Source organism: Triplophysa dalaica, chromosome 5 (assembly GCF_015846415.1).
Source record: "Triplophysa dalaica isolate WHDGS20190420 chromosome 5, ASM1584641v1, whole genome shotgun sequence".
NCBI lineage: Eukaryota > Metazoa > Chordata > Actinopteri > Cypriniformes > Nemacheilidae > Triplophysa > Triplophysa dalaica.
In genome coordinates, this window is record NC_079546.1 from 2,441,687 (window position 1) to 2,467,920 (window position 26,234).

At 37.6% G+C, this 26,234-nt stretch overlaps 3 protein-coding genes and 2 pseudogenes across 3 annotated transcripts; all 5 read right to left on the minus strand.

The window, feature by feature from the left end:
- Positions 1 to 313: 313 nt before the first annotated feature.
- On the minus strand, positions 314 to 5,181 carry LOC130421093 (probable polypeptide N-acetylgalactosaminyltransferase 8; annotated as a pseudogene).
- A 2,955-nt stretch (positions 5,182 to 8,136) lies between these two features.
- On the minus strand, positions 8,137 to 11,937 carry LOC130421072 (probable polypeptide N-acetylgalactosaminyltransferase 8; annotated as a pseudogene).
- Positions 11,938 to 13,006: 1,069 nt separating this feature from the next.
- Positions 13,007 to 15,711, minus strand: rad51ap1 (RAD51 associated protein 1). Its single transcript, XM_056748835.1, has 10 exons — positions 15,547 to 15,711; positions 15,275 to 15,318; positions 14,943 to 15,078; positions 14,665 to 14,768; positions 14,494 to 14,562; positions 14,259 to 14,327; positions 14,035 to 14,172; positions 13,777 to 13,959; positions 13,541 to 13,675; positions 13,007 to 13,466 (listed from the first exon to the last, which is right to left on the minus strand). Exons 1-10 carry the CDS (start codon positions 15,561 to 15,563, stop codon positions 13,339 to 13,341), a joined length of 1,023 nt encoding a protein of 340 aa, XP_056604813.1. The 5' UTR covers positions 15,564 to 15,711; the 3' UTR covers positions 13,007 to 13,338.
- Positions 15,712 to 16,850: 1,139 nt separating this feature from the next.
- fgf23 (fibroblast growth factor 23) lies at positions 16,851 to 18,459 on the minus strand. The gene is made up of 3 exons (XM_056748937.1): positions 18,186 to 18,459; positions 17,945 to 18,048; positions 16,851 to 17,764 (listed from the first exon to the last, which is right to left on the minus strand). Exons 1-3 carry the CDS (start codon positions 18,424 to 18,426, stop codon positions 17,333 to 17,335), a joined length of 777 nt encoding a protein of 258 aa, XP_056604915.1. The 5' UTR covers positions 18,427 to 18,459; the 3' UTR covers positions 16,851 to 17,332.
- Positions 18,460 to 19,647: 1,188 nt separating this feature from the next.
- Positions 19,648 to 25,984, minus strand: fgf6b (fibroblast growth factor 6b). Its single transcript, XM_056747517.1, has 3 exons — positions 25,424 to 25,984; positions 24,869 to 24,972; positions 19,648 to 23,391 (listed from the first exon to the last, which is right to left on the minus strand). The coding sequence occupies exons 1-3, from the start codon at positions 25,770 to 25,772 to the stop codon at positions 23,215 to 23,217; spliced, it is 630 nt and encodes a 209-aa protein (XP_056603495.1). The 5' UTR covers positions 25,773 to 25,984; the 3' UTR covers positions 19,648 to 23,214.
- Positions 25,985 to 26,234: the final 250 nt, after the last annotated feature.

A 26,234-nucleotide genomic window follows, 5' to 3' on the forward strand; every position in this document is an offset into this window, starting at 1 on the left:
ACATTAAATTTTTTCTAATACATTTCGTTTTGACGTTCTGGGGATGTGCACAGTCCCAGTACTCGGATTCAAGTATGAGATTGATGAAATGAGGCATGAACTCCACATGGGGTAGGTTACATCTAGTCGTGGAATCGGGCGTGTTGTGTCGTGTCTGTCACTCCCCAACATGGAGCTCCCACCTCTTTTTAAGATCTTCAGGTTCTGCTTGGATGTCATTTTGATGATCATAAAAATGATGATTGTTTTGTTTTTACTAAATTATTTTTCAAATATTTATATTAACTATAAAATCACTTGACCTCCAGTGTTTTCAAAAGTCCTGAACAACATACTGTATCTTCCAGTGCTGGCCGCTGCATTCACCAAGAAAGAGTTCATAGACTCCTTTCTGATTGGCTCTAATCTCCAGACAGCGATTGGTGTCTTTGTTCTGTATAGACTGTCCCTGAAAGACCACAGAAAAGTTTTTTTACTCGATTGTTCCAATTGAAGGCAACATCCTGAACATTTTTACATACTGTGTGTAGAACTTTTAAGGTCCCGTTACCTGTTTAAAGTACCAATGTATGTGTTTTTCAAGGTTTTTGCCGTCTGAGCACAATGCCAGTTCTGGAACTCTCCCTGAGCCCGCATCCTTCACACAACGGTTCCGTTTGTGTGTATGAGACTCAAGGACGCCAATAAATATTTCCCCACCAGCTGTATATTTAAACACCTGCGTAACGTGAAAGTTTTCTTAATATTAAAAAATAAAGCATGTGAGAGAAAAGCAACAAGACCAGAACAGATGAGAAGTGAAATAAAATGCATTACCTGTGACAGAAAGAAATGGCATTTATACATAATGGGAGTGTTTCCTTCAAGCGGCCCCTGATCCAAACATAAACTTGGGTGCAGATCATTTTGCAGCTGTCCGTGAGAGATTCTACGTCAGTTATATTCAATTGTATAACTTTATTTATATTTTGCTGTATATCTGATGTCACTTACCACTCCATAACCAAGTATATGAAACCTAAAATCTAACTGAGGATAGATATTTTCCAGATACCATTTAAATGGTTTGCACTTCAGCTTCTCTCTCAATTCCTTTCGCTCTGATACATCTCCAATGTCTATCCCATGGTCCTTTTAGAAACAGAGATATGGATAACTTGCATCTGTTTAAACCACAGCTATTGTAGATATACATTTTCGTTAGGTTTAGAGGTCTCATTAACAACATGAAGGTGGGCACCGAGTTTTTCTGTTATGTACTATATAGGAATGATGCAATGAATGAAAAACTCTCTGCATAAATTAACATACTCCATTATGTGTATTATGTCTTATTTGTACCTCTATGGGAAGATTCCAGCCGATGTTTACATTAGTCTTGTATTCATCCATCCACACTTCTGCCACTCTGAGGGCATTTCTCTTCATTGTAATCCTAAGGTCACGCATATAGGGTTTGTGTGCCCTTTCAATGTGGGCAATTTTTGAGCATGGTACAACCTCTATACTTCCTCCACAAAGCCACACCTGTGCCAAAACTACAAGTCAAAACAGAGGCCACTAAAATAAAATTAAATGTTCTTAAAAGTTCAAGGAATAGTTTTTTAATAAAAATAATGTTTACAGCAGGATTATTTACCACAAATCTGATAAAAAATTAGCATCATATTTCCACACAATGTTATCTCTCAGTTAAATATGCATAACACCTTTATATTCTTAAGTGTTTAATAGTGTAATTAAAGTGTGTATGCTCAGTTGCATGTGGTTTACCCGTATTCCCAATTCAACATTCTCTCCTCCATACACCTGCATCCCTCCATCCAGAGTTCCAATCTCACCAAAGAACAGACGATCAGCCACCAGAATGCCCATTATGGACAGACTCCTGGACATCAGACAGACCACAAAATGGTTCCGAGTACACTCAATACAATACTGGAATATATTGACTAATCTATTGATATTATCAGATTAAACAAATACACACACTCACTTTCCTGGCTGTGAAGGGTCGTTCGGAACATACCACTCATGTGGGAATGCTACATACATGCACCAGAGAGCCCAGTCGAAGCCATGAGCGCTAGGATGATATTTTATTACTTTCAAGTCATAGAAATTCACTTTGTCAAACACGGGGCTCAGGATCACCGTGCGGTCGGCCTTGATACAAGCAAGCAAAGGCTCCGCCCTATAAGAAGACAAGGATCTATGAACATGTCTACTGTATGATCAGGATGGAGAAGCATGGGGGGATATAAATTAAATAATAACGGGCAATTCCACACCATTTGACATGGACTTCAATGTGGGCATCCAAAATGGCCACTACATCCGCGGTGGCAGCCTTCCATCCTGAGATTCTCGCCTGCGTGAGACCTCTCTGCTCTGAATGTGACACCAGTTTCACCAGGTCTGTATGATTCTGATTAATGGATCGGACATAGGCATGCAGCTGTGTCTTTAGATCTTCTGTAGAGGACATGTACCGAGATTAATTATTCAAAACATCCATCTCACTTTGGTGTATTATAACTGGTCAGCATGACCAAAAGTGATGTCTGGAGCATATTTGTACAATATTTGTGTTTAATGTCTCCAATGGTTAGATAAAAACGTGGAAAACTTGGTCAAGGTTTTTAGTTATTTATTTAATCAGCAAGTATAGCAGGGTGACTTGCTGTGTCTGTTTGGTTTTATGTGAAACAAACCATTTTGGCTGTGGTCATCCACCAGTATGATCTCTTTCAGTAGGTGGGCTGGAGTTCTGTTGATAATGCTACAAACGGCTCTTTGAATGACAGACAGAGCCTCATCCAGATAAATCAGAATCACACCGATGGTGGGCAAGTTCTGGGGATATTCACGTTCGATGCATCTAGAAAGTGACAAATGCAATGCAAAATTGAAAATGCATGGCAGGTAAGTTTTAAGCACTCATATACCCGCTTAAACACACCTGTGATCTCGAGTCTCCGGCAGCTCTCTGTCAAGAGGGATCTGATCACTGAGAAACACATTATAACCATATTTCTGAAAAAGATCTTCAGCCTTCCTCTGATCTTCTTCCGAAAGCTCCACTGTCCATTTCTGGAAAAGAGGTGAGTTTGGAAACAGCTTCTTCGCTGGTTGCTTCTCTGTTTTGACCTTGGGGTTTTCCTCTCCTGCAAATTCATTTGTGGTCAAAATCATTGAATTTATATATTAACATAATACCAGAAACTAACGTATTTCACTTCATTCCTAATGTTCAAAGCTGTTCACTAAATACTAGTGGTAACTTCATTAGTTATTCACCCATGGTGTGTACCAGAACCTCCGTTTTTTCAACTGGTTGCTTCTCTGTTTTCTCTTTACGGTTTCTCTCTCCTGCAAAATTTTTAATTTGTGGTCAAAATCAGAGTATAGCAAGGGGCCAAATGCAAACATTTTTTTGGGTCACCTCCCTGTGTCCGTTCCATATGTTCCGGGGGCAGGGCCCCCTCTCTGACCGTTAGCGATTGCATTTTACATGGTTTCCGCCCCCCCGTCCGTTCGCAATCGCATTCTTCGCCTTCGCTCTGTCTGGTTGCGATAAGCCCCAATATACTTGCGGGCCCCCATCCCCCTTTTCCCATATGCACCTACATACCCAGATGCTACGCCAGTGGTCGGATTCATTAAAAATGGATGAAAGATTAAACAAATTCCAGTAGCTAACATGTTTCACATCATCCATAAGACAACTGGTTTAAATCAACCTTTAAAAGTCCTTATATAAGCAACGATGGATTAAAATTCAAACAGAAATTGACTGTTTGGAGAGTGTGTCACATACAATTATCCAAATTTCTTCACTAAACAATAGTGGTTAATACATTAGTTACCCATGGCGTGTACTGGAGCTTTTGTTTTCACTTCAGGGGTTTTCTCTCCTGTAAACATTGTCATGCACTGGTCAAAATCAATAAAATCGTGTAACTAACACATTTCACATCATCCGTACACCAACTGGTTTAAAGCAATCCTTAAAAAGTTTTTTGGAGAGTATGTCACATAAAAATGTCCAAATTTCTTCACTAAACAATGGTGGTTTGTTACTGACCCATGGTGTATGCTGGAGTCTCCAGTTTTTCCACCGGGAGCTTTTCTGTTTTCACTTTAAGGGTTTTGTCTCCTGCAAAGATTTTCACTTCATGGTCAGAATCATTAAAATGAATGAAAGATTAGTAACTAACAAAATGTCACATCATCAATAAGTCAAATCAATTTATAAAATGTGTTCTTATATGAATTTAAATTCAAAGCAGAATTGTATTGTTTGGAGAGTATATCACATAAAAATGTAAACGTTTCTTCACTAAACAATAGTGGTTTTTCAACTGGCTGTTTCTCCTTAATGGTTTTCTCTCCTGCAAAGAGTTTTACTTCCTGTCAAATACGTCACATCATTACTCCTGGTTTGATTCAGTCTTTAAAAAGTCAATATTTGATCCAACCATAGGTTGAAACAACCCAGCATTTTTAGACTGCACATAACAGTAAAATCAAGAAACAAATAAATCAACAGCTTTAGGTATTTTGTTTACAATGACACAGAGATGAATCAAAACTGAAATATCAAAATTATTTATTATGTCTTGAAAATACAGATAGATATTCAATTGTCAACTTATGACTCATATTATATATTGGGGAATAATATTTCAAATATTATATTTTAATTGCACTTTCAAATTACAATATTCAGACTTTTAAGCAAAAAACGTGAACCAATTAGTGGTTATATTATACCGAAAACAGCATACAAAACAGCCGAGGGCAAACAACACCCTGAAAAAAATGTTGGAGCGTTTTCACCTCTGGTTTTTATATCTTGATTTAAAAGTGCAGTGTGGTTAGTGCATATTAACCAACTTTGGATTGAAACAACTCTACATTTTTAGGTTGTACCTCTTTTATTTATAATAAATATCCAAATTTTCGGACAAAACAATGATACTCACCCACGGCGTGTACCTGAGCCTCCAATTTGTTAATTTTTTTGAGAAGAAGATCATTGTGCAAGGAGAAGTTCTGCTGGGCTTGATAAAGCTGCTTCTCTTGGATTTGTATTTTCTTTTTGACAGTACTCACATAGAGAAACACTGCAATGACAGCCAGTGTTGGAAACAAGGTTCTCAAACGGCTTATTCTCATCATGAACTAAATGTATCCCTCATCTAAAGGTACACGCTAGGTTCCTGTAAATACATTCAGATTAAACCATAGCAGGTGTGGCTTTTGATTGGGACCTCGGCCAGAATAAATCCTGTATTGCTAGTGCAACCTTCTGAAATTCATTGAGATGCTGCTTCTTTCCAAGAAAAACATTGCAAAGGCTTCGAATCATTGTCACGTGACGGGTTGAGATTCTTAGAATTTCTTCTCAGAGAAACAAATGTTTCAGTTTAGTTCCATCAATGTACATTGCAATTAAGGTAATTTCACTATTATCTGTATCCATAATGGAAACGACATATTGATGACGTTTTTCTATTATTGAGTGGTACGGAATCTGAGTTGTTGGAATATCATGGTCTGGAAAATAACAAATGCAACGCTTTAAAATTTAAGATTGAATTTCATCAAGAGAAAATTATTTTTTTCGGATGTGCTTGTTCTCCAAACCGCATCGGGCATTGAAACTACATTATATCGAAAACCTATTGATCACAATACTAGCTGGACAACCTTATCACCCGGTCTCGCTTAAGCGTTCGTTACCAATTCTCAATTTAGTCGTATTCAGTAGAGATGAAGATTTTCAGGATCATTGGGGCCTTTTATCAAAGGGTTTAAAAAACTCGCATTCTCTATTGTCATAAATATATTTATGTTTACCCAAACTAATTGTGTAATTAGAAGAAAATACAAACGCAGAAATAAGTTTTAAGTTAAGAAACTGTTTGCTCTCCCCGTTCATCTCACCTGCGCATTGCGCAACACATTCAAATCAGTAGTTGATGCTGATTCATTAATAAATTAGGTGTTGCAAAAAATGCTGATCACTGATATATTTTTACATGAATCTGCTATGTTATCAATTAAAACGTTACTTAGCTAGTAAACGTTAGCTTGTTGGAGGACGTCACACACTAACACGCTGAAGCCGTTCCCATGCATTGTTTTATTTTTGGCGACCTGGCATGTTGTGAACATTAACGGCCTCGATTAGCCACCGATTCTGCCATTCAGGTCCCGTGGCACACACACCCGCAAACATACCGGTTACAATTTTGTGACGTTGGCACTATATTTAGCCTTCAACAGAAGCTGGACAGCTTTTATTTCCATTGCAGAAGGTCGTTTTCTCAGCATCTATTTTGTGCAGAATGTGCGCGGCGGAAAAAGTGACTCATTGTTAACATGTAGTATCATGGGTAGTGTTTTTATATTTGTTTCCTGTCTTCACAACAAAGACAAAAAATGTAAATGGAAAAAAGCTTTTTTGTTCACTTGTATTACAGTATGTGACAATTCAGTTCTGTTATTATATGTATGCATGATAAACCTATGAACCTAATGCATATTTTCGCTTTGTGTCGTAGTTAGTACAATTTTGACTGTATTTGTGTCCCTTCCAAAAATTGCTCTTGAGAAATGTTATGTGTATTGTCCCCCCTACTGTTAAATGAGATTAAACTCTGATTGGTGAACATCGTTATACAATTACACACCAGGATCAAAAGAGTTCGGTAACGCGGCATTTTGGGACATTTAGTTTCGACTTTAAAATGTATCGGTATTGAGTTAGTTTAGTGTTCACGACGCGGAGGCAATAAGCCTAACAAGCTGCTTTTACTAAGTGAGGTTTACTGGACTTGGACACGTTATCCCCGAAAGGATTAAATGGAGATTTTGACATTCGTCCATTTCTTTAATATTTCTCTAACGTTTTTTTCGTTTTTATTAAGTTTTTGAATACTTTTTCAAAGGTGTGGTTATATATTATTATTATTATTTTATAATAATATATAGCCTATTTTTTTCTGTATGTTTGCGGGTGCATAATTTAGAATTTATGTTTAATTGGATTGCGTGTTTTTATATATTGATGCATTATTATTATTTTACAATTATAATTGTATTTTATTTTTAAACATATTTTTTGGATGTCATGTCATCTTTGTACACCTGGAGGTATAAATTCGGGTTCATTAGTATTGTTGAATTGTCTGATAAATAGCTTGTGTGCTCGAAACGTCAAGCGCAATGCGAAAGTTTTTTAAATAATAAAGTATTTTTTATATTTTTGGAGCTGGTGTGTCGACTTTTGTTACTACTTACTATTATCTTTAACACAAGCAAAATTGTGAAATTGAGAATATATAAACTGAATTCAAAAACTTGTTGGAGAGAAGAAGCATCTTAATGACGTTCCCAACGCTGCACCAGAAATACTGGATTTATTCTGGCTGAGGTCCCTACCACATGACATTAAAAAGCCACACCTGCTGTTGTTTAACTCAATTAAAATAAGATATTTGTCAACACCCATTTATAAAAAAATTAAGGTCTATTTATATTCAAACGATCAATAGAGCTAATAAAAATGTTAAGAATGCCTTCATACACCAGTCTGTTGTCAGGACATGGGTGGTGCTTACCACTTAAGGTGAATACAAAATAACATTTTGTTTGATGAGAAAGTGCAAAACTATTCCAAAAAATGTCCAGAAATATTTGAACAAAGTAAAAGCATTATAATGGTGATGGTTTCATGCAAGTCTTTGGCCAAATACCGTAAAGTGCATGAATACTGTTTTAAATACTGAAAGAGAATATTTTGTCAATGTTATTGTGATTAATTTAACACAACAACAAAACAATAACCAGATGAAAGTTGCATTTTAGTGCCTTTCGTCAAAAAGGATAACATTTTTATAGGAGTTTATCTTAGGATAATTTTCTAAATTTAGTGAAAATGGATGTTGTGAGCACCGAAAACAAAATATCAGTTACATGGGTTAGGGCCCAGAAGGATGGTTTAAAATGTGATGTGGGTCCCGTGCCCAAAAAAATTAAGAACCACTGACAGACAATATTTCTTTTTACCCACTTTAGTGTTTACACAAAGAACTCCGGCTTCATGTCAGTGTCGTTTACATCATTTTAAAAGTCCTGAACAATATACTGTATCCTCCAGTGCTGACCACTGCATTCACCAATAAAGAGTTCATACTCTCCATTCTGATTGGCTCTAATCTCTAGACAGCTTTTGGTGTCTTTGTTCTGTATGGCCTGTCCCTGAAAAAGACAGAAAAAAACATAGATGTACTTGAAAAAGACTGCATTCTTTGCTTTTGTTGGATGCACCATGGGATGGACATATTTTGACTTTTTAAGGTGTCATGATTTGTTTACCTGTTTAAACTCCCAATATGGGTGTTCTTTAAGCTCTTTACCGCCTGAGCACAACTTCAATGCCGGGACTCTCCCTGAGTCTGGATCTATGAGACAACGTGTGTGTTTGTGTGCATGAGACTCAAGGGGACCAATAAATATCTCACCACTACCTGTATATTTAAACATCTGTGTATGGAGAAACTAAAGTTAATTAGATATTTTTCAATAATACAACCAAGTTGAGAAACGTGAAATATAAAAACTGTATTACTTGTGAATATGAGTAATGACATGGATATAAAATAGGAGTGTTTCCATCAAGCGGCCCCTGATCCAAACATAAACTTGTTTGCAGATCATTTTGCAGCTGTCCGTGAAAGATTATAAATCAGTTATAATAAATTATATTATTTAAAAAATCTGTACATTTGATCTCATTCCACTCACCACTCCATAACCAAGTATGTCATCTATGAGCTTTAACTGAGGATAGACATTTTCCAGATACCATTTAAATGGTTTGCACTTCAACCTCTCTCTCAATTTCTTTCGCTCGGATACATCTCCAATGTCTATCCCATGGTCCTGTTAGAAACAGAGATAGGCTATGGGTCATTTGCATCTGTATTAACAAGTTGTGATTCATTCTAGGGGTCTCAAGAACAACACAGTATGTTGTGGCAGGCAGGGAAGGAGCGGATCCAAATGCAGAATCAAGTGATTTAATTATAATCCACAGGGTAACAAGAAGTCCAAGAGTAACATAAAATCCAGAAAACATAAGCAGGTATACAAACAAAACAAGGCCAAACATAATCAAAGATCGATAAAGACAACTGAAGACAAGTGCTATAAAATGCAACAGGGTGTAACAAACACAAGATAGGGTAAAATACAATTTTTAAGTATTATACAGTACAAGCATGATCCAATAAATAAAAACAAGGTAATCTAAATAAAAACGTCATCCTTATAATTTCTCGCTTTATGGTATGATTCATACCTCTATGGGAAGATTCCAGGCGATGTTTACATTTGTCTTGTATTCATCCATCCACACTTCTGCCACTCTGAGGGCATTTCTTTTCATTGTATTGCTAAGGTCACGCATATAGGGTTTGTGTGCCCTTTCAATGTGGGCAATTTTAGAGCACGGCACAATCTCTATACTTCCTCCACAAAGCCACACCTGTGCCAAAACATAAACAAGTCAAAACAATGACAATGATAATAAATCTGTGCTGTTCAAATAGGTCAGGCATATATTTACATTAAGTACAAGTGGAAATCTACAGACAGCATCTTTAGCATGCTATCAATTATCACTACTCACACAATCTCTCATTTAAAACTCCATCATATTTGTATAAGTGTTTTACAGTAAATCGCAGTTTACCCGAATTCCTAATTCAACATTCTCTCCTCCATACACCCGCATTCCTGCATCCAGAGTTCCAATCTCACCGAAGAACAGACGATCAGCCACCAGAATACCCATTACAGACGGACTCCTGGACATAATAACACAGTTTTTAATATAGTTACTCTCTCTATACAGTACAGTAGATGTAAATATTACAACAAATGTGCACACTCACTTTCCTGGTTGTGAAGGGTCATTCTGACTATACCACTTCTGTGGGAACGTTTCATATATGCACCAGAGAGCCCAGTCGAAGCCATGAGCGTTAGCAGCATAATTTGTTATTTGCAAATCATCGAAATTCACTTTGTCAAACACAGGGCTCAGGACCACTGTGCGGTCGCCCTGGATACGAGCGAGCAAAGGCTCTGCCCTGTGTAGAAACCAAACACATTTCATACACCGCATACTCTTTATATGCTGTACCTCTATGAACCCACAGGGTGTTTCTATAATATACAACAATAGAATTTGAAAGGTTGAAGCATAAAGCAAGGTCCACACCATTTGACATGGACTTCAATGTGGGCATCCAAAATGGCAACAACATCCGCAGTGGAAGCCTTCCATCCTGAGATTCTCGCCTGCGTGAGACCCCTCTGCTCTGAATGTGTGACCCGTTTCACCAAGTTTGAATGCTTCTGGTTAATAGATCTCACAAAATCATTCAACTGTGTCTTCAGATCTTCTGTAGAGGACATGAATAAATCAAAATATTCTAAGACCGCTTGAATCCTTTTATTACTGGCTACCCACAGAAAGAAGATTTCACAAATACAACAAACAAGCACCGTACGCAAATCTATCAACTTGGAAGAGCAATTCCCATCACCATCATGCAGCAATCAAGAGCATATTTAAAACAGGTGTGGCTTTTTATTACAAGTGAAACAAACCATTTTGGCTGTGGTCATCCACCAGTATGATCTCTTTCAGTAGGTGGGCTGGAGTTCTGTTGATAATGCTACAAACGGCTCTTTGAATGACAGACAGAGCCTCATCCAGATAAATCAGAATCACACCGATGCTGGGCAGGTTTTGGGGGTATTCACGTTCAATGCATCTACAAAGCAATGGAAAACACATTTGTATAATTTCCACAAGACAGACATTCAGCTTTATGATACACACCTTATGATTTAACACACCTGTGGTCTCGAGTCTCCGGCAGCTCTCTGTCCAGAGGGATCTGATCACTAAGAAAGACATTATAGCCATATTTCTGAAAAAGATCTTCAGCCTTCCTCTGATCTACTTCTGAAAGTTCCACAGTCCATCGCTGGAACAGACGCGAGTTTGGAAACAGCTTCTTCACCGGTTGCTTCTTTGTTTTCACATTACGGTTTCTCTCTTCTATAATTGTGATTATTTTAAATGATTAAAATGGTGATAGATTTACCTAATTACAGTTACCAACATGTTTCTCATCATAACTGTTTACCTAGACTATATACAAACAAAATCGAAACCCTTAAGTCAACAGATTAGTTTGTGTAGGTATTTTTGAATAGCCTACAGCATTGGCCAAAAGTGGAAAATACATTTTTTAAACATATTATTATAAAAAACAAATTAAGATGAATTAAAAATGTTCTATGTGTGTTGTGTAGTTGTGCTTGCAGAAGAATCCATGTAGGTTTGCCAAAAATGCACAAAAAAAAAATGTCTAGGAGTATTGCAATAAAATATTAACAACGTCAATGTAATAAATGTTGGCCATATTCTTCATATTTTGATGGCTTAATCTAACCCGAAGGGGCATTAAAAGCAAACAATGTACAATATTCCCTCTTATTCACCACTACTTAATAGTCTTCTAAGTCCATCTTATCATATTTTTACTTAAAAAATAATATCAATATACTGTTGAGCAGAATTTGACTGTTTGGAAAGTATACAACACTTTAAACGAATTCCAAATGTATTCACCAAACATACATTAGTTACTCACCTATGTTGTGCACCTGAGCCTCCAGTTTCTCCAGTTTGTTGAGGAGAAGATCATTGTGTAAGGAGAGGTTCTGCTGGGCTTGATAAAGCTGCTTCTCTTGGCTTTGGAGTTTTCGTTTGACAGAGCTCACATAGAGAAACACTGCAGCGACAGCAAAAGCTGGAAACAAATTCCTCAAACAGCTTATTCTCATCATGAACTAAACTCTCGTCTTCCAGGATTGACCTTATAAAGATTTTTTCGGCAATGATCGGTCATGCACTACTGTAGTTTTTGTCAATAACTTCACTAATATGCAAATTAAAATATGCAAATCCATGCCGACTAACCCTGTATTTTAATAAATAAATAAAAGGCCTACACAGTTTTATTTCCGTTGTTATAATAACAAATTACTCATGTTAAACTGAAGACCGAGGGAGGAGACCAGGACATTGAATCCTGGTAGGGCTTATGTTAAGCACTGGGTGGGGGCTGTCAATTATCCAACCTTAACAAAACATTCAACTGCTCCATTTGAACTACTCTTAGCACATTTTCAGATTTTTTTTATGTTGTATTATTCAATTAAATTTTTTTAGGACATAATGCTTCAGAATTATTTAACAAAAATGTCTAGGACTTAAAAGCTTGCTAAAACAAATACTCGCTTGTTTTCATCTAAAGTTATTGACACCTCCGTTAATGAAGATTACTGTAAATATAACTACTTACAGGCTGTAAAATCCCTCCTTAGGTAAATTCATATTACACACAATATGCATAGGCGTAACCTTGACAGGGATCTGAATTACATTAATAATGATGGAGTAGCATGTGGCCTGTATTTACACTCTTTAAAAATGTTGGGTTGTTTTAACCCATCATTGGACCGAATATGGACATTTTCTCAGATAATCACAAGTAATGATTGGGTTTGTCCATTATTTACTTAACCTCAGGTTGAAACAACACAGCATTTAATGTTTGTAAATATATACATATATATATATATATAAATATATATATATATATATATATATACATCTGGCCACTAGAGGGACACATCACACAAGCATGACCTATGGCTCTTACTCCCAGCTAATTGTTTCATTTTTAATCTAAACAAAATTAAGTAATTGATGCAAATACTTAATGGAAATTACTTTCATTTTTGCTCATGACAATAACACACATCCAGCAATAAGTGTACACAATGTGTATAAACACAACTCATATTTAAATGAACAGCCAAAGTGAAGTTACAACAAAAAAAGCCATACTCAAAGTTACTCATTTATTACTGAACATACATTATAAAGACATTAAAAAGACACTTAAAGATATTTACTACAGAATAAAACTGTGATACTAAAAATGTTGCGTGATTTTTAATGGTTGTCAAAAAAGTGCATTTTTACAAAGCTGAAAGAACACCAGGCAAAAATAATTGTAAATATTAAAATTTAAAGCAAATAGAAAAAGGAATGAAATTCTTGTTAAAATTCTTGTAGTATTAGAAAAATTCTACGAATTTTTCCCACTAAGTTTTCATGAGATATCCTCACACTTCTGTGCGGTTTTCAAAAATATAGTTTCTTTTAAATGATTATGTTCAATGAGCAGGGGGATTTGAGTGCAAAGGTTTGACTCGGGCCAAACGAGACAGTCCCAAACGCAAGCCTTGCCCTGGAGACATGACAGATGCGTTCTGGGATGCACCGGGACTCCTGCCAACCAGACCTGGAGATGTATTAAAAAATGAATTACCTACTGTACAAAAACAAAGGACACTGGTAACAGAGCTTCAGTCTCACCAGGAGGATTCCACTTTGGCAATCTGCCCCCTGCAGGACTGGAGCTGAGTGCTGGTTTAGACAGAGGTGGAGTTGTGGGTGTCTTTACTCCAGAGATAGAAGAAGCTGGACTCCGACTGATTGTTGAAGTGTAGGCTGTCAGAAAGGGTCAAGTGTTAGAAGACAACAGCAGCTATACTCTTTTGACAGAGTGAAAGACTCAGATGTCCAGAATTGTCTTTGGAAACTAAAGGTACCTGAGTTTTTAACTTTTGAGGCGTTTGCTGGCATTTTCTCTTTCTTCTCCTTCTTCTGCTTTGAAGCCTGTGGGGTCTTTTTTTCTGTTTTTTGTCCCGAGGTCTTCACATTCTTCTTTTTTACTGTAAAAGTCTCATCCTCGCTTTCATCTTCTTCAGTAAAGTTAGCGTCACTTTCGGAATCTAAAACATGAACAACGTACATTAACATACAGTAATATACAATGGTCCAGTCCAGATACTTGGTACTCAGGTTACTTGGTGTGTTTTGCGGCTGATAGTCTTCATCTTCTTCACTGTTCTTCTCATTTAGCGGTTTTCTCTCCCGCTCTGACAACTTCCTCGTTTTAGAAACACTGGGAGGGGAGGTCTTCATATTGATAATCAGATTCAGCCCTTAAAATAAAGACTTAATTTAAATTTTCAATGTTCAGTTTTGAGGTTATACTGTTCCCCAAGATTAAAAGTAAATCTAGCATTACCTAAACTATTGCCATCGACGCTGCAGTTGGACAGCATAGGAGGAGAATCTGGTCGAAGTTGATGCTCATCTGCAAAGTTGTTAAGGTTCAAAAGAACAAACTGAATCTGACAATAACAAATATAGCAACTGGAATGACAAGATTTGTTCAGAATCATCACAAATATGTTAAAAGACACAAACATTAACATCTTGAAATATTTAGTAAATAAAGCAAAAAAATAACTAATCGTCACCTAAACGGCTGTTAGCGTCATTGCAGTGTGTAAGAACAGGAGGTGGAGCTTCAGACCTGTTGTGCGTCTCTACAAAGTACAGAGAAAAACTTAATAACAAACGACAGTTTTTCCACAGAGTTTCTGATGCCCAAGAACTCTATAATAGTGCATATGAGGATTCGAACAGACCTGCTTTGGTGGCAACTTCTCCTCCTGTTACTGGAGAGTCCAGCAATGAAAGCGTTAATGCCGCCTCTATATCTCTTTCATAGAGTTTATCTTCAAGAGACACCCTGTAAAATGATACATCAGTTTTTTATACTGTTCTTATGCATTATGGAAACAACAGGGGAAAACATATTAACTGTGTGAGCAATTTATTTCTGTTTGGTGTAGTTAATAATCCTTAAAAAATCACTTATTAGTAGTAACAAAAATGTATACTCATAGAAAGTAGTTTTTTTGACCTCTGAGTCTTTTGTTGTCCTGAACTGGTAAGATCAACAACTATATTTGAAGTCTTTGGGTTTCTTTCAGAATCAGAGTCTTTGGCAGTCGTTCGAGATCTTTTGCAAGGAGGTTTTACAGCAGCAAAATCCTCATCTGCCACATAAATCGGGAAAATATCTGATTATTAGAAATACTGTCATCGTATAATGTGTAAACTCTAAATTGTACAATAAAGGAATTTCTCATATCTACAGTCATAGTTTTCAGAAAAACATCACTAATGTCAAACTATAAATTTGCATTTTAAAGTAACGTTAATAAGCCATACACAAAGTATATCAGATCTCACCGTCATCGTCTTGGAAGTCTTTGTAGTTTGCCGATTTAACATTTCTGATACAAGTTAAAAAACATAACGAGTCAATTACATATTAAAAACTGTCATATGGAGGACAGTGTTTTGCTTCCTGAAAATATCACATCCAGGTAACTTAACAACATCCTGCAGAAGCACACACCACTAAAACACCACCTAAATCTGTACGTTACGTTGTATTATATATGCATATAGGTTACATTGTAAACATATGTACATTGTATAACCTTATAATACTTACGGACCTGGACGGTCGATCCATTCCGCATATAAGTCAAAAGAAAAACACTTAACGTGCTATGATTACACAAACATGCACGGATTGTCTAAAATGTAATTGTACATTATAAACTTAGACATTAAAGTGGCATGTTTTGCCGCGAGCAGCTACAAATTCATTCAACCCGCCTGAAAACAAAACGAAGGAAATCTGAATTACAGAGGTTTACGGTTCGTCAAAAGAGCAACTGTCATTGTGTCTTTATCTTAAAAGAAAGTGGATTGTCTAAATAAAATGACAAAAATGTTATACTTATATATATATTTATGAAAGGTGAAGCTTCAAGAAAAAACTATGTCACCTATAATTATTTTTATAACCTTCAGTAAAAGATGTCGAATCTGCGGATGGGATTATAATGTACTACTGGGCGCCATGGGAACCGCTATTGGTACGTCACACAACGTTTTCTTTTACTTTCAAATTACAATTTTTTACATTTGTCATATATAAACGAATAACAATAGCAGCAGATTTACGCAACTTAATGAAAGTTTATTTTGAAGATTTTAATAAAATACTATGTTTTTCTCCTCTACGAAAATCAGTTTATTTCACTTTTTAGTATTTTTAGTGTCTCATATTTATGTAAAACGTTAATAACGTTAACTGTTTTCAATATTTCTACTTATATTTTACTATACAATAAATGTTGTTGTGTTAAAATTAAGATACATTTGATTCTTTAGGCTAGTTCTCAGTTCTGCTCTATCATATTTTTACAATGCAACAAATTTCTATAAAGGAATATTGAAAGTTTAAAATTTGGACAATAAAAAGCCGATTTTTATGTTTTTAACATCCTGTTTATAAATAAACTACAAAATGTATAGGCTACGGTTTCTGTTTACTTTAGAGCTTTTATATTAGCAGGTTACAGTGTAACTACTCCAAAAATAACCAGAATGTGGAAAAGTTTAACGAGAACCTAAAGGGTTCATTATTCACCTCTAATGACAGAAAACTTGAGATTAGAGAGTCAATGTCAAACCAAACCTTCAGTTTCCAGTGCATGCACACCAGGCCAAACACTAACAAATCATACAAAAGTGGACATACCAAAAATAATTTATTTAAACAAATTAAAGAACACACATTTTCTTTAATTAATAAACAAACTTTTATTTATTTAAACCATAGTCGAGTAGCCTAATATAACCGTTTTCCTGCACATAACACTTAAAGCAAATACCATAAATAGACATTTATGTCATTAAATAAATAAATACTTTCTGGTTGACAGTTTTTGTCCACAGGTGGTGTCCAGCACCAGACACAAATTCAGGATGGCAGGTGAAAAATAAATAATATTAAAAACTATTACATATATCTATTAATTCTAAGAGTGTGTGTCAATCTGTTCCAATACACCTGGCAGCAATTTAATGTGTCCCTGAAGACGCTGATTACATGTTTCATGTGTGTTGAATTACCGGTTGGCGCAGCGGACCTCTAGGGAAAGAGTTGGACACCTCTAATTTAGAGAATCAATTAGAATCGTTTTTTAATGTAGTCCGTATTTGAAGATAGTCACTCTAAACTGTATGGGTTAAAATTAACTGCGTAAAAACAGCACTTTTGATGCGTATTTCCATGATAGACAGATGACGGATGACTGTTTGAAGTTCTTCGGTTCTTGGAACTAGCTTTCTCTAAACTGACGTAAAAAAATACTTATGTCACACTATATCATTTTGCTCTTCGACTTGCGCAAATCAGCGTCGGGTGCGCAGTCACGCCATGAAGCACTTTCATCCAACAATTCCTGAGATTCGGGGGCTGCTGGGACTCATGTCCTGAACAAGGTCCCAAGGGTCATCATCTGCAGGGGAAACAAGTGTTTCTCTAGAGATGTTGTGACCTTCCGATGCCTCAACGTCAAAGTCTCCATCGTCCTCCTGGACCGCTCTGGAGTCTGAACCCTCGCCGCGCCGGAGCGCATTCAGCGGGTCAGATGGATTCACCTGTCGGTTTCTCCTCTCCCTGTGCTGCAGACGCTCCAGTGAAATGGTGTTCTTCTCTGATAAAAAGAGAGATGATTGAGGGAGATTTTGCCCCGCTATGTACACCTGCTTCGCTCCATCCAAGTTAAGAAGTATACTGTTCTTGGTGGAATAGTAAACGTCGCGGTTGTTTTCCAACAGTTTGTGGTGAAAAAGACAGTCGTCCTTGTTGCAAACTGCCTGTGAAGAAGAAACATCAATTTATTTACGGTAAGACCTAAAGACTTACGACATTACAGTGTCCATTTTACTATGCGTACTCTGCTGCATTATTGACAACTAAATGATTTAAACAATAACAAGTTTCAACCCGAGGTGAGGCTCAAGAAAAACATGACGCTTGTTAAAACCGATACTTACAGATGTGAAAATAGTGCCTCCTGCGTCCATACACAAAAAACGGTTACTTTTCACCCCAAATATTGCCATACGGTCTCTGGTCTCTGCTTTTAGTAAAATGACACCTGTCGAATAAAGAAATAACAATGCATTATTTGATGTAATAAACTGGTGATATTAAATGGAATTAGAATTCAACACATTAGTGTTTTATCTATTATTTCTTTTTATTGTGTCACAGCCTACAAAAACTTGTACTCACTGTAGGAGCCCCGGTGTGTAGTTTTGCGCACGTGTCCGTTTGAGCTGATCTCCAAGTAGAAATTGTTCAAGTCAGAAGTGGTCTGAAGATGGATGAATCTCCGCGGGTTCCCCCAGTTGGACCCGAGGAGAGGAGAAGGATTGGGAGCAGTGTCAGCAGGTCTGAATCCCTGGAGAGCTGTGAGCCACAGAGCAAGGATGGAGGATTGAAGCATGGGAAGGTTAGAAAGTGCGCAACACATCTCCACAGTAGGCAAAGTTACGATGCGTAACTGTTGGGAAACTGATGAAGTTGTGATGCGTAAATGTTTGTGAGCACGGCTTTTTAAACTAACCCTGTGCCACTCCTCGGTTCCATCTTTTACGCAACACTCGGCCCCAGCGCCAGAGGATGTGAGGGGGCGGCCACATCTTCCACCTTCTGTTTATTATGATAAAAATTGACCGGTAAAGCCACAATTTATTTATATCTTTGTCAGTTTTGCACAAGGTGTGAATTTCTGTTTCTAGACATTTGTTATTTCCTAAGAGATGACGAAACGAAAGTTAACAGAAAACCCTCTCTCAGCTCATTATATGCACAGGCTATAAGAAATCTTTTTTTTACTCTCTAAATATGTAGTTACTTAGGAATTCCTGACCTATAAATCGAATTCTCTATATTTTCAATAAAAAACATTGTCGCGTTCAATTAAAGAGATATGGAATAAGTGTGGAATGAACAGAATGAGATTTGGTATAGTCAATTTTAACTTCTTCATCTTGTCCAGCAGAGGGCGCTTAGAGCTTGTTTTATCAAATTAAATAAAGCGCCTGTACACAAGCGCATGTTTGTGCAAAGCACAACATTTAAATGTTTTGGGTAATTTAAATGTATACTGTTTAATGAAACTACACAGACCAATCAACTGACAATAAGTGAAAAAATAATCCTACCTAACCAGTAGAACCTGTAAGACACCGTAAACATAGATGTATTATTTGAAATGAACTCAAATACATTAGAGGTGCTGTCTTAAAAATGTTTTTTTGTTGAGAGAACTGGAACACAGTGTCCACAACGGACTTGACAAAAGACAATAAAACGCATTAGAACCCATTATAATTTACAATTTTGTACACACGGTATGTGGAAAGGTTACCTATAGAGCTTCATCAGAGCTACACATTTCTATTTGTAAAAGGTAGAGATAGACATTAAAGAATTGTATTTGAAAAGCAATTCCTCTAATATTAAAAGGACACATTTTTTAAATAGGTGAGGTGAAATTCTCCCCTACTAAACAAACACTAGTCTGCCAAAACAACATTCCATATTTTAAAAAGAATTGTTTACTTTAGAAAAAAAACATGACAGTGAAAAAGTTTATGAATTAGTTGCAAGTACTTTATTGAACTGATTTAATTTTTATAAATAATAAGTGACATCCTGAATTATTTCAAAGTAATCAGTTCTGGGCACACTGTGACTCCAACCAGTCCTTGTTTTCACTACTTTGAGCAAAATGTTAAAGCGATACACACATGTAAAATATAAGAATAAAATAACAAAAACAAAAAAATAAACTTTTATTAACATCAGGAATAGTAATAAACTGCTGTGCACAGCACATACGTAGAAAAAGAAAAGAAAAAAATCGTCCAAAATAGGTGTTTGTATACATAACTATAACATATGACTTCAGACAAAATCGTTGCCTGTTTCCTACTGTCACAATTTTTGCAAGAACTCATAAATAAGGCAGAGAGTGAGTGAAGTGTTCGTAAAAGAAATGGACAGAACTACTCATCTACATCTACACAACATTTAAACAAAGAGAAAACGCATACATTAGACACAAAAACCCTGGACTGCTGTGCTGCTAATTATGAGAAAGATAATTGTATTCAGCTTATGAGTATATCTAAATTAATAGAATGTACTTATTTTGCTTTTTTATCACATTCATTTCATTTGTTCACCCTTAATCTTTGGTGGAAAAGGAACTATAAATAAATAGACCAGAAAAATCCAGACGTCACACTAAATGATTAATGACCACCCCACAGGCACGGAGGTCTTCCCTCGAACTGCAATGGAATCAGACACACCCCTTAAACACAAAGCCGTAGAAAAACAATGGCTGCAATGGCCTCACTGATTCCGACCATGACAACTAAAGCTGGCCATTTAATGAGCACATACGTTTTTCTCATGAGCTTCTGGGTCCAGCGTGTACCAGGAAACTGGTGTCTATATTCTATGCCCAATAAACATTTTTACAGCTGTTGCAATAAATCCAAGCGACGTGTATCAGTAGTTGAGGTGGCTCAGATTCCCAAATGTTCACGCACATCACTCATTCCTCACAGACTTTGATTGCTATCGCAAACTGGACACGAGGTAATGAAACGGCTTATTTGGCTCTCTCCTCACCTCTGTTTTTCTCCATCATAAGTGCTCGGGATTTTATAACATAATCAGACATTTAAGTTACAGATAGGCCATGCATTATTGCACTTTAAGACTACCTTACCACATCCTTCCATTATGTAAAATGAGTGGTTTAATGATGTTTGCCACTATTCTAAGTGATTGTGGATGGATTTTAACATGTTTGGCACATTGGTATTTTAACATGTTTGGCATGTTTGGCATTGGGTTAATTGCTGACAATTGAAAAGAAATTTGCAAATGTGAAGCAATGACAACCACAATCAGGCAGCATGGCAGGGACGATTAAGTATTGCGTCAGTCCTGCAGTGGTCCCTCCTGATATATTCACTGCGCTAGAGGAAGGACCCAACCAAACAAAAGTTTCATCTTTGCACAGTATAGCTAGCATGCGTGGATACCAAAACGAAACAATAATTTCAACTATCATGGAAATTTTGCGTATGGCTATGACCTTGGACAAATACCGGAAAGATCACGACGCTGCAACTGGAATCTCAAGGCTTCTATGTGCGATGGCTTTTACAGGAGTATCAATGTGAGGGAGATGTCACGAGCGTGGCTCAGGTATTCCACCCCCCAGGAGCCACATACTTCAAACGGATTGAACAAACAAGCAGGCCGTGGTGACCCATAAGTCTTTCTAAAATAGCATCATTCCTTTCCAGTTCCCTTTAAAGAAAAAGTCTCTGGGGGTAAACGTTTGGTGACAGGACTAGCGGTTAAAGTCTGAAATCATAAAAAACAGTGACAGCCCCTCAGTTTGGATAACACACAGCATCTGCCCTGTAATTACATTTGCATAGAGCACCAGCGGATCCGGCAGAGCCGGGTTTCACTGCAGTGTCTCTGCAGCAACAGGACCGAGCCTGGGTACACCAACAGCCTCCTCTGCCAGGATTTATTCAAACACAGCACTAAAATAAATAAATAAATAAATACTACAAGTATTTCCTTGAATCAGACGCCGTTCCATCATCGATGACAGCCTGCAATCTGACATAAGTTTAGCAACAGCTCCGTATTACTGAACTCTTTCAGTGCTCAGAAACTATATATACATTATTTTCATTGCTTTACTTCTCCGTTCGCAGCAAAGCTTTAAGCTTATTTTTCGAGTGCTCCTTTTCTTCAGGCAAACCAGAGATAAGCTATTGTATCTGTGGGCAAAATCTTCTTTTTAGTGTGCGCTTGCATCAATTGCCCTGTAGCTTTTTCCCCCCGCCTTTTCTGTTTTCTTTTCAAAAAACGTATCCATTAAAAAATATGTTTAACATAAAAAACACAAATAAACATAAATAAAACACGAATAAAACAAAGCTCATATAGGAGGGAGAGATCTCCACTAAAAGTTTCACCCAATTTCCCTTTGGAGACAACAAACGATGCTTAACAACAGATCATACTACAGACCTTCCAGGCTTTGGATGTGGCTCAGGATTGGTATCCGTGAGTCACTCCGTAGTCCCGGACGAGCTCGAGGTGACACGGGCCGTTCTCTAATTTGAGAAAAGTAAAATAAAGCAGAGATGCACACCCCTCCCCCTGCCCCTCTTCAGGGCCCTTGTGGGAGAGTCCCCGAGGGGCCGCGGCTAACATATCAGCCCTATTTCTGACACCCCGGGGCGTTCGGAGCATGCGTGTTCAAAACACATGCGGCGTATGGGAATGCCAAGGCACCTCAGCGCAACATGCAGCAAGAGAGATCTGCTTTCCTATAAGTGCTCGCACAACACCACAGCATGAGAAAAACAAGACAAAATATCTGTTTGAGATAAAAAATAAGATGCTTGTGTCGGCTGATAAAAAATAAAAAACAATCTCTGTGTAACTTCATGCATCTTTTCGAACCATCTAGTGGAGCTTGAGGATTTATGAGCCTTTTAGAATTGTCTGTATTTCTGCAAAAAAATGACCTCAGACTTCACAACATTATGAAACGTAGACTAAGAGAACCCAATTAGAAAAAGGATACAAATGTATTAGACTTATCAAAATGTATTATATTTATATTTTGTTGAAATTATCCAACCAATATAGCAAGAAGCGTCAGTAACTCTCCATGTTCAGATTTTATCTTTAAAACTGCAAATCCCAGAGGTTCACAATCCTTTTCCCCTTTTTAGTAAATAAATAAAATATTTTTGTGTCATTGTTCAGTTGGGTTCTACTTCTAATTTAGGATTTTTGTAAATCTATTTATGTTTTGCCTTTGAAAATGAAAACAATTTAAAAGCCTCCACAAATATTCAAGCACCACCGTATCTCTTTGAGGTAATAAAAAACGTAATATCATGGTAAAAAGCCAAACGGGTCTTGCACCATCCACCCAGAGTCCGTTCCATTCTTGGCAAGCACCTGACTACAGACTGGAAGGTGGAGGAACCTCCACATCCGTGATCAAAAAATATTGAAATAAAAGATTGAAGCAGCCCTGAATAGCATACTCAGGGACTCTAAAAAAGCAGACCTATTCAAATATACATATACAAAAGAATGAGTACTCTTATGATGATATTCTTGCAGTTCCACGTATAGTCCGTCATCAGATCTCTCAAGAGATCAGTGCAAAGGAAGAATTATTGCAAGAGTCTGCTCATACTCGAGGGAGGAAGTGAGTGACAGTCATAGCAGTGGTGACTCTGTTTCCTCGCTTCACTCGGCCATGTTTGCTGAAAGCGATGTAGAATCCTTTGTAAACGGAGGACTCGTATACATTGTAGTTATTTGGCAGCAGGGTCTCCTTGAATTTACACTCATCGCTAAAGGCGACCTGAAAAGAAAAGAAGAGATGTATAGATCACGATAAACTGGAAATACGTTCAGATACAGATGCACATTGAGTTTTCCCTTTGAGCCAATTTGCGCTTTTCATATTTGTGTCATTAAGAAAAAACAGAATAAATGCATGAGCTACAACAGAAGTTGCATAACTGCAATAATGTCATAACTTCAGAATAATTAAATACTTTAACCATAAAACAAGAGTTTTCCATGGTCTGTTAATCCTTTGAAACAGCAAACATACAGTACTGGACACATTAACAAGGACATTGTTCAGTCTGTTCAGTTTCATTTAAATAGAAGACTATTAAACCATTAAATGGCCATTTTCTTATGTCTTGGCTAAACAGGTCTGGTCATTATAAGTCTGATTCTTATAATAATAACTTTTTCTGGCCTAAGCATTTAATGCTGTTGTTTCATTTATCATTCCTATTCCAGCAGATGCTCTTGTAACTCACCGCAGTTTTGGAATAAAGCTATTATCCACCCACCGCCCCAAAAGAACAAGTGTTGCACTGCGCTTATAACACCTATGGAAACGTCTGCCAAGACTGCTATTTAACAATTTACCTATAAAACCCACTTTACATATACATTGGACAGACATATTTCTGTCTGTTCACAAGATGCTTTACAACAATGCAAAATTGAAAGCATAACAAATATATTTGAAGTAAATATATATTCACACACACATCATTTTTTTGTTATTTCAGTTAATAATTAATATTGATTCATTATTGTCTCTACCTCTACTAAAAACAATGACACTTATAAACACTGCAAGTATTAATTTGTTTTAATTAACAACAACAAGCAATTTAGTAAAATAATCACCCACAGTAGCACACACAAAGCAATCTTTAAGTCTGGAAAATAAGTTAAGCCTGTTAGCATATCAACTTTTTTGCAGTACAGATGCTATGACGACTTTCTACGTTGAAGACGCAATCGGGACAGCCTTTATTTTACGCACGTGTGACGAATACTTCTGACAAGTAAAATTATGAATATGCTGACCTGGATTATTTAAAAAGAACAATGCTATGTTAATAGGTTTAGTGTGAGTCATAAACCGTTGTACGTCTTTGGCACTGTGCCTGGATCTAATGTACCGTGTAATGCATTTAATAATAATTTGCAATATCATTACAGCTGTGGCAAAATGTCTCGGTTCATCCAACCAAAGCGCGTTTTATTTGTAAGGCATGAATAAAGCAATGCAGCGCACGGTCATGCTCTCTTATGCCTGTGCAACGGTGCCATTGTAACCCTATTATTAGTCGTGCGACAGACACACGCGCTAAATGCATGGATCATCAATTTCTTTAAAATGACTAAAGAACCGTCTATGTTGAGAAACGTCACACACCCAACGCTTGAGTTCGGGGATGCAAACGCTCGGTCATCGCATCGACTTCCGAGGAGGCAATGAAAGCAAAGAGCTGCGCACACGCACTTACCGTTCCGTACAACCTTCCTCTGCTATTCATTGCGACAAACTGCTCGCTTTTCAAACCGTACAGGCTAACCACCCCTCTGGTCACGCTGGAAATCTCTATAAGACCTGATCAAACAAAAGAAGCATGTTACACAGAATAAAGCGGATCCGGATGACTGTGCTCCAAACACCAGGGCATGCGGTGGGTGGGACCTCTGCAGGTGCCAAATGTGGATGCGCATACAGCCTTTGCCTTCAACAATATTTTGCTAACGTTCAGCCAAATGTTGATCATCCCTCACTTTCAGGCGTGCATGTTCTAACGCTTTCTGGGCCGCGTAAGGAGCCGGTGTAAAAATAAGTTGGCGTCTATATCTGTCCCAGCATTCATGTCATGTTTAAGCCCGGGACAGATATTTAGCACTAAGGGATACTATGTTTTTAATAGATTTGTCTTCGCTTCAAAAGACACCTGACTCTCCGCAAGCACACCGCAAGTGTTACTACATTATAAAGAAATAAAGCTCATCGCAGCGGAGCTGTCCACTAGGTTAACGATTCCATGACATGAACTCACTGTACTGATTCTCATTATGTACACCGTTTATCTTGCCGTCTGGGAGGACCTGAAGGTGAAACCCGATGCCTACATTGCAGTACAACCTCCGCACTCTTCTGGTGCCCTGCAAATAGTCATTCTCCCAGTTTCCCTCTGGTTTCTCTCCAGAGATTCCCAGCACGGACCGGGAGAAGAGGGTCTCCCATTGCTTCTCCAATAAAGTTGTACTATTAGTCCTACTTGGAATCGGATTGGAGGACGCAGTCCCAACTAGGAGCAATCCCAAGAGCAGAACGGCAGTCCTTGGCCAGTGTTGCGCATTGGCCTCGCAGGACATAATGATGAGGGACCTTTGCGCAATGGCCATCCGGTTTACCTTCGGGGCACGTGGTCAAAATTAATGGCACTAAAAATACCACTCTTCTAGTTTTTCTTCCTTCGGCATGGTGCTGCAGGCTTATTTTAGCGAGGCAGGTCAGGACTTCGGGCATGCGACCGTGGCCCGAGATGAGAGCGGCAGAAGAGCGTGGAGAGATCACGACACAACTTGGGGTGGCGGTGAATGTGGTGAAGACCATGTTTTGCAGCTCCAAAGCCTCTGGTCGTGGAGAATGCCACTATGTCACCTCAGCTGACACCTTCTTCCCACATGACATCATATTAGGGGAGGGGGAATAAAGAGAGAGAGAAAGAGTGAGAGAGCGCGAAAGTTGCAAGCGGCGAGAGAACTGCCCCGTACTGCAAACGCGACTGTTCTGATGATGGGACGCTGCTGTCACTCCACATGTGAAATGGGGGTCGCATGCTGAGCCTTATTGGACGCCTTGTA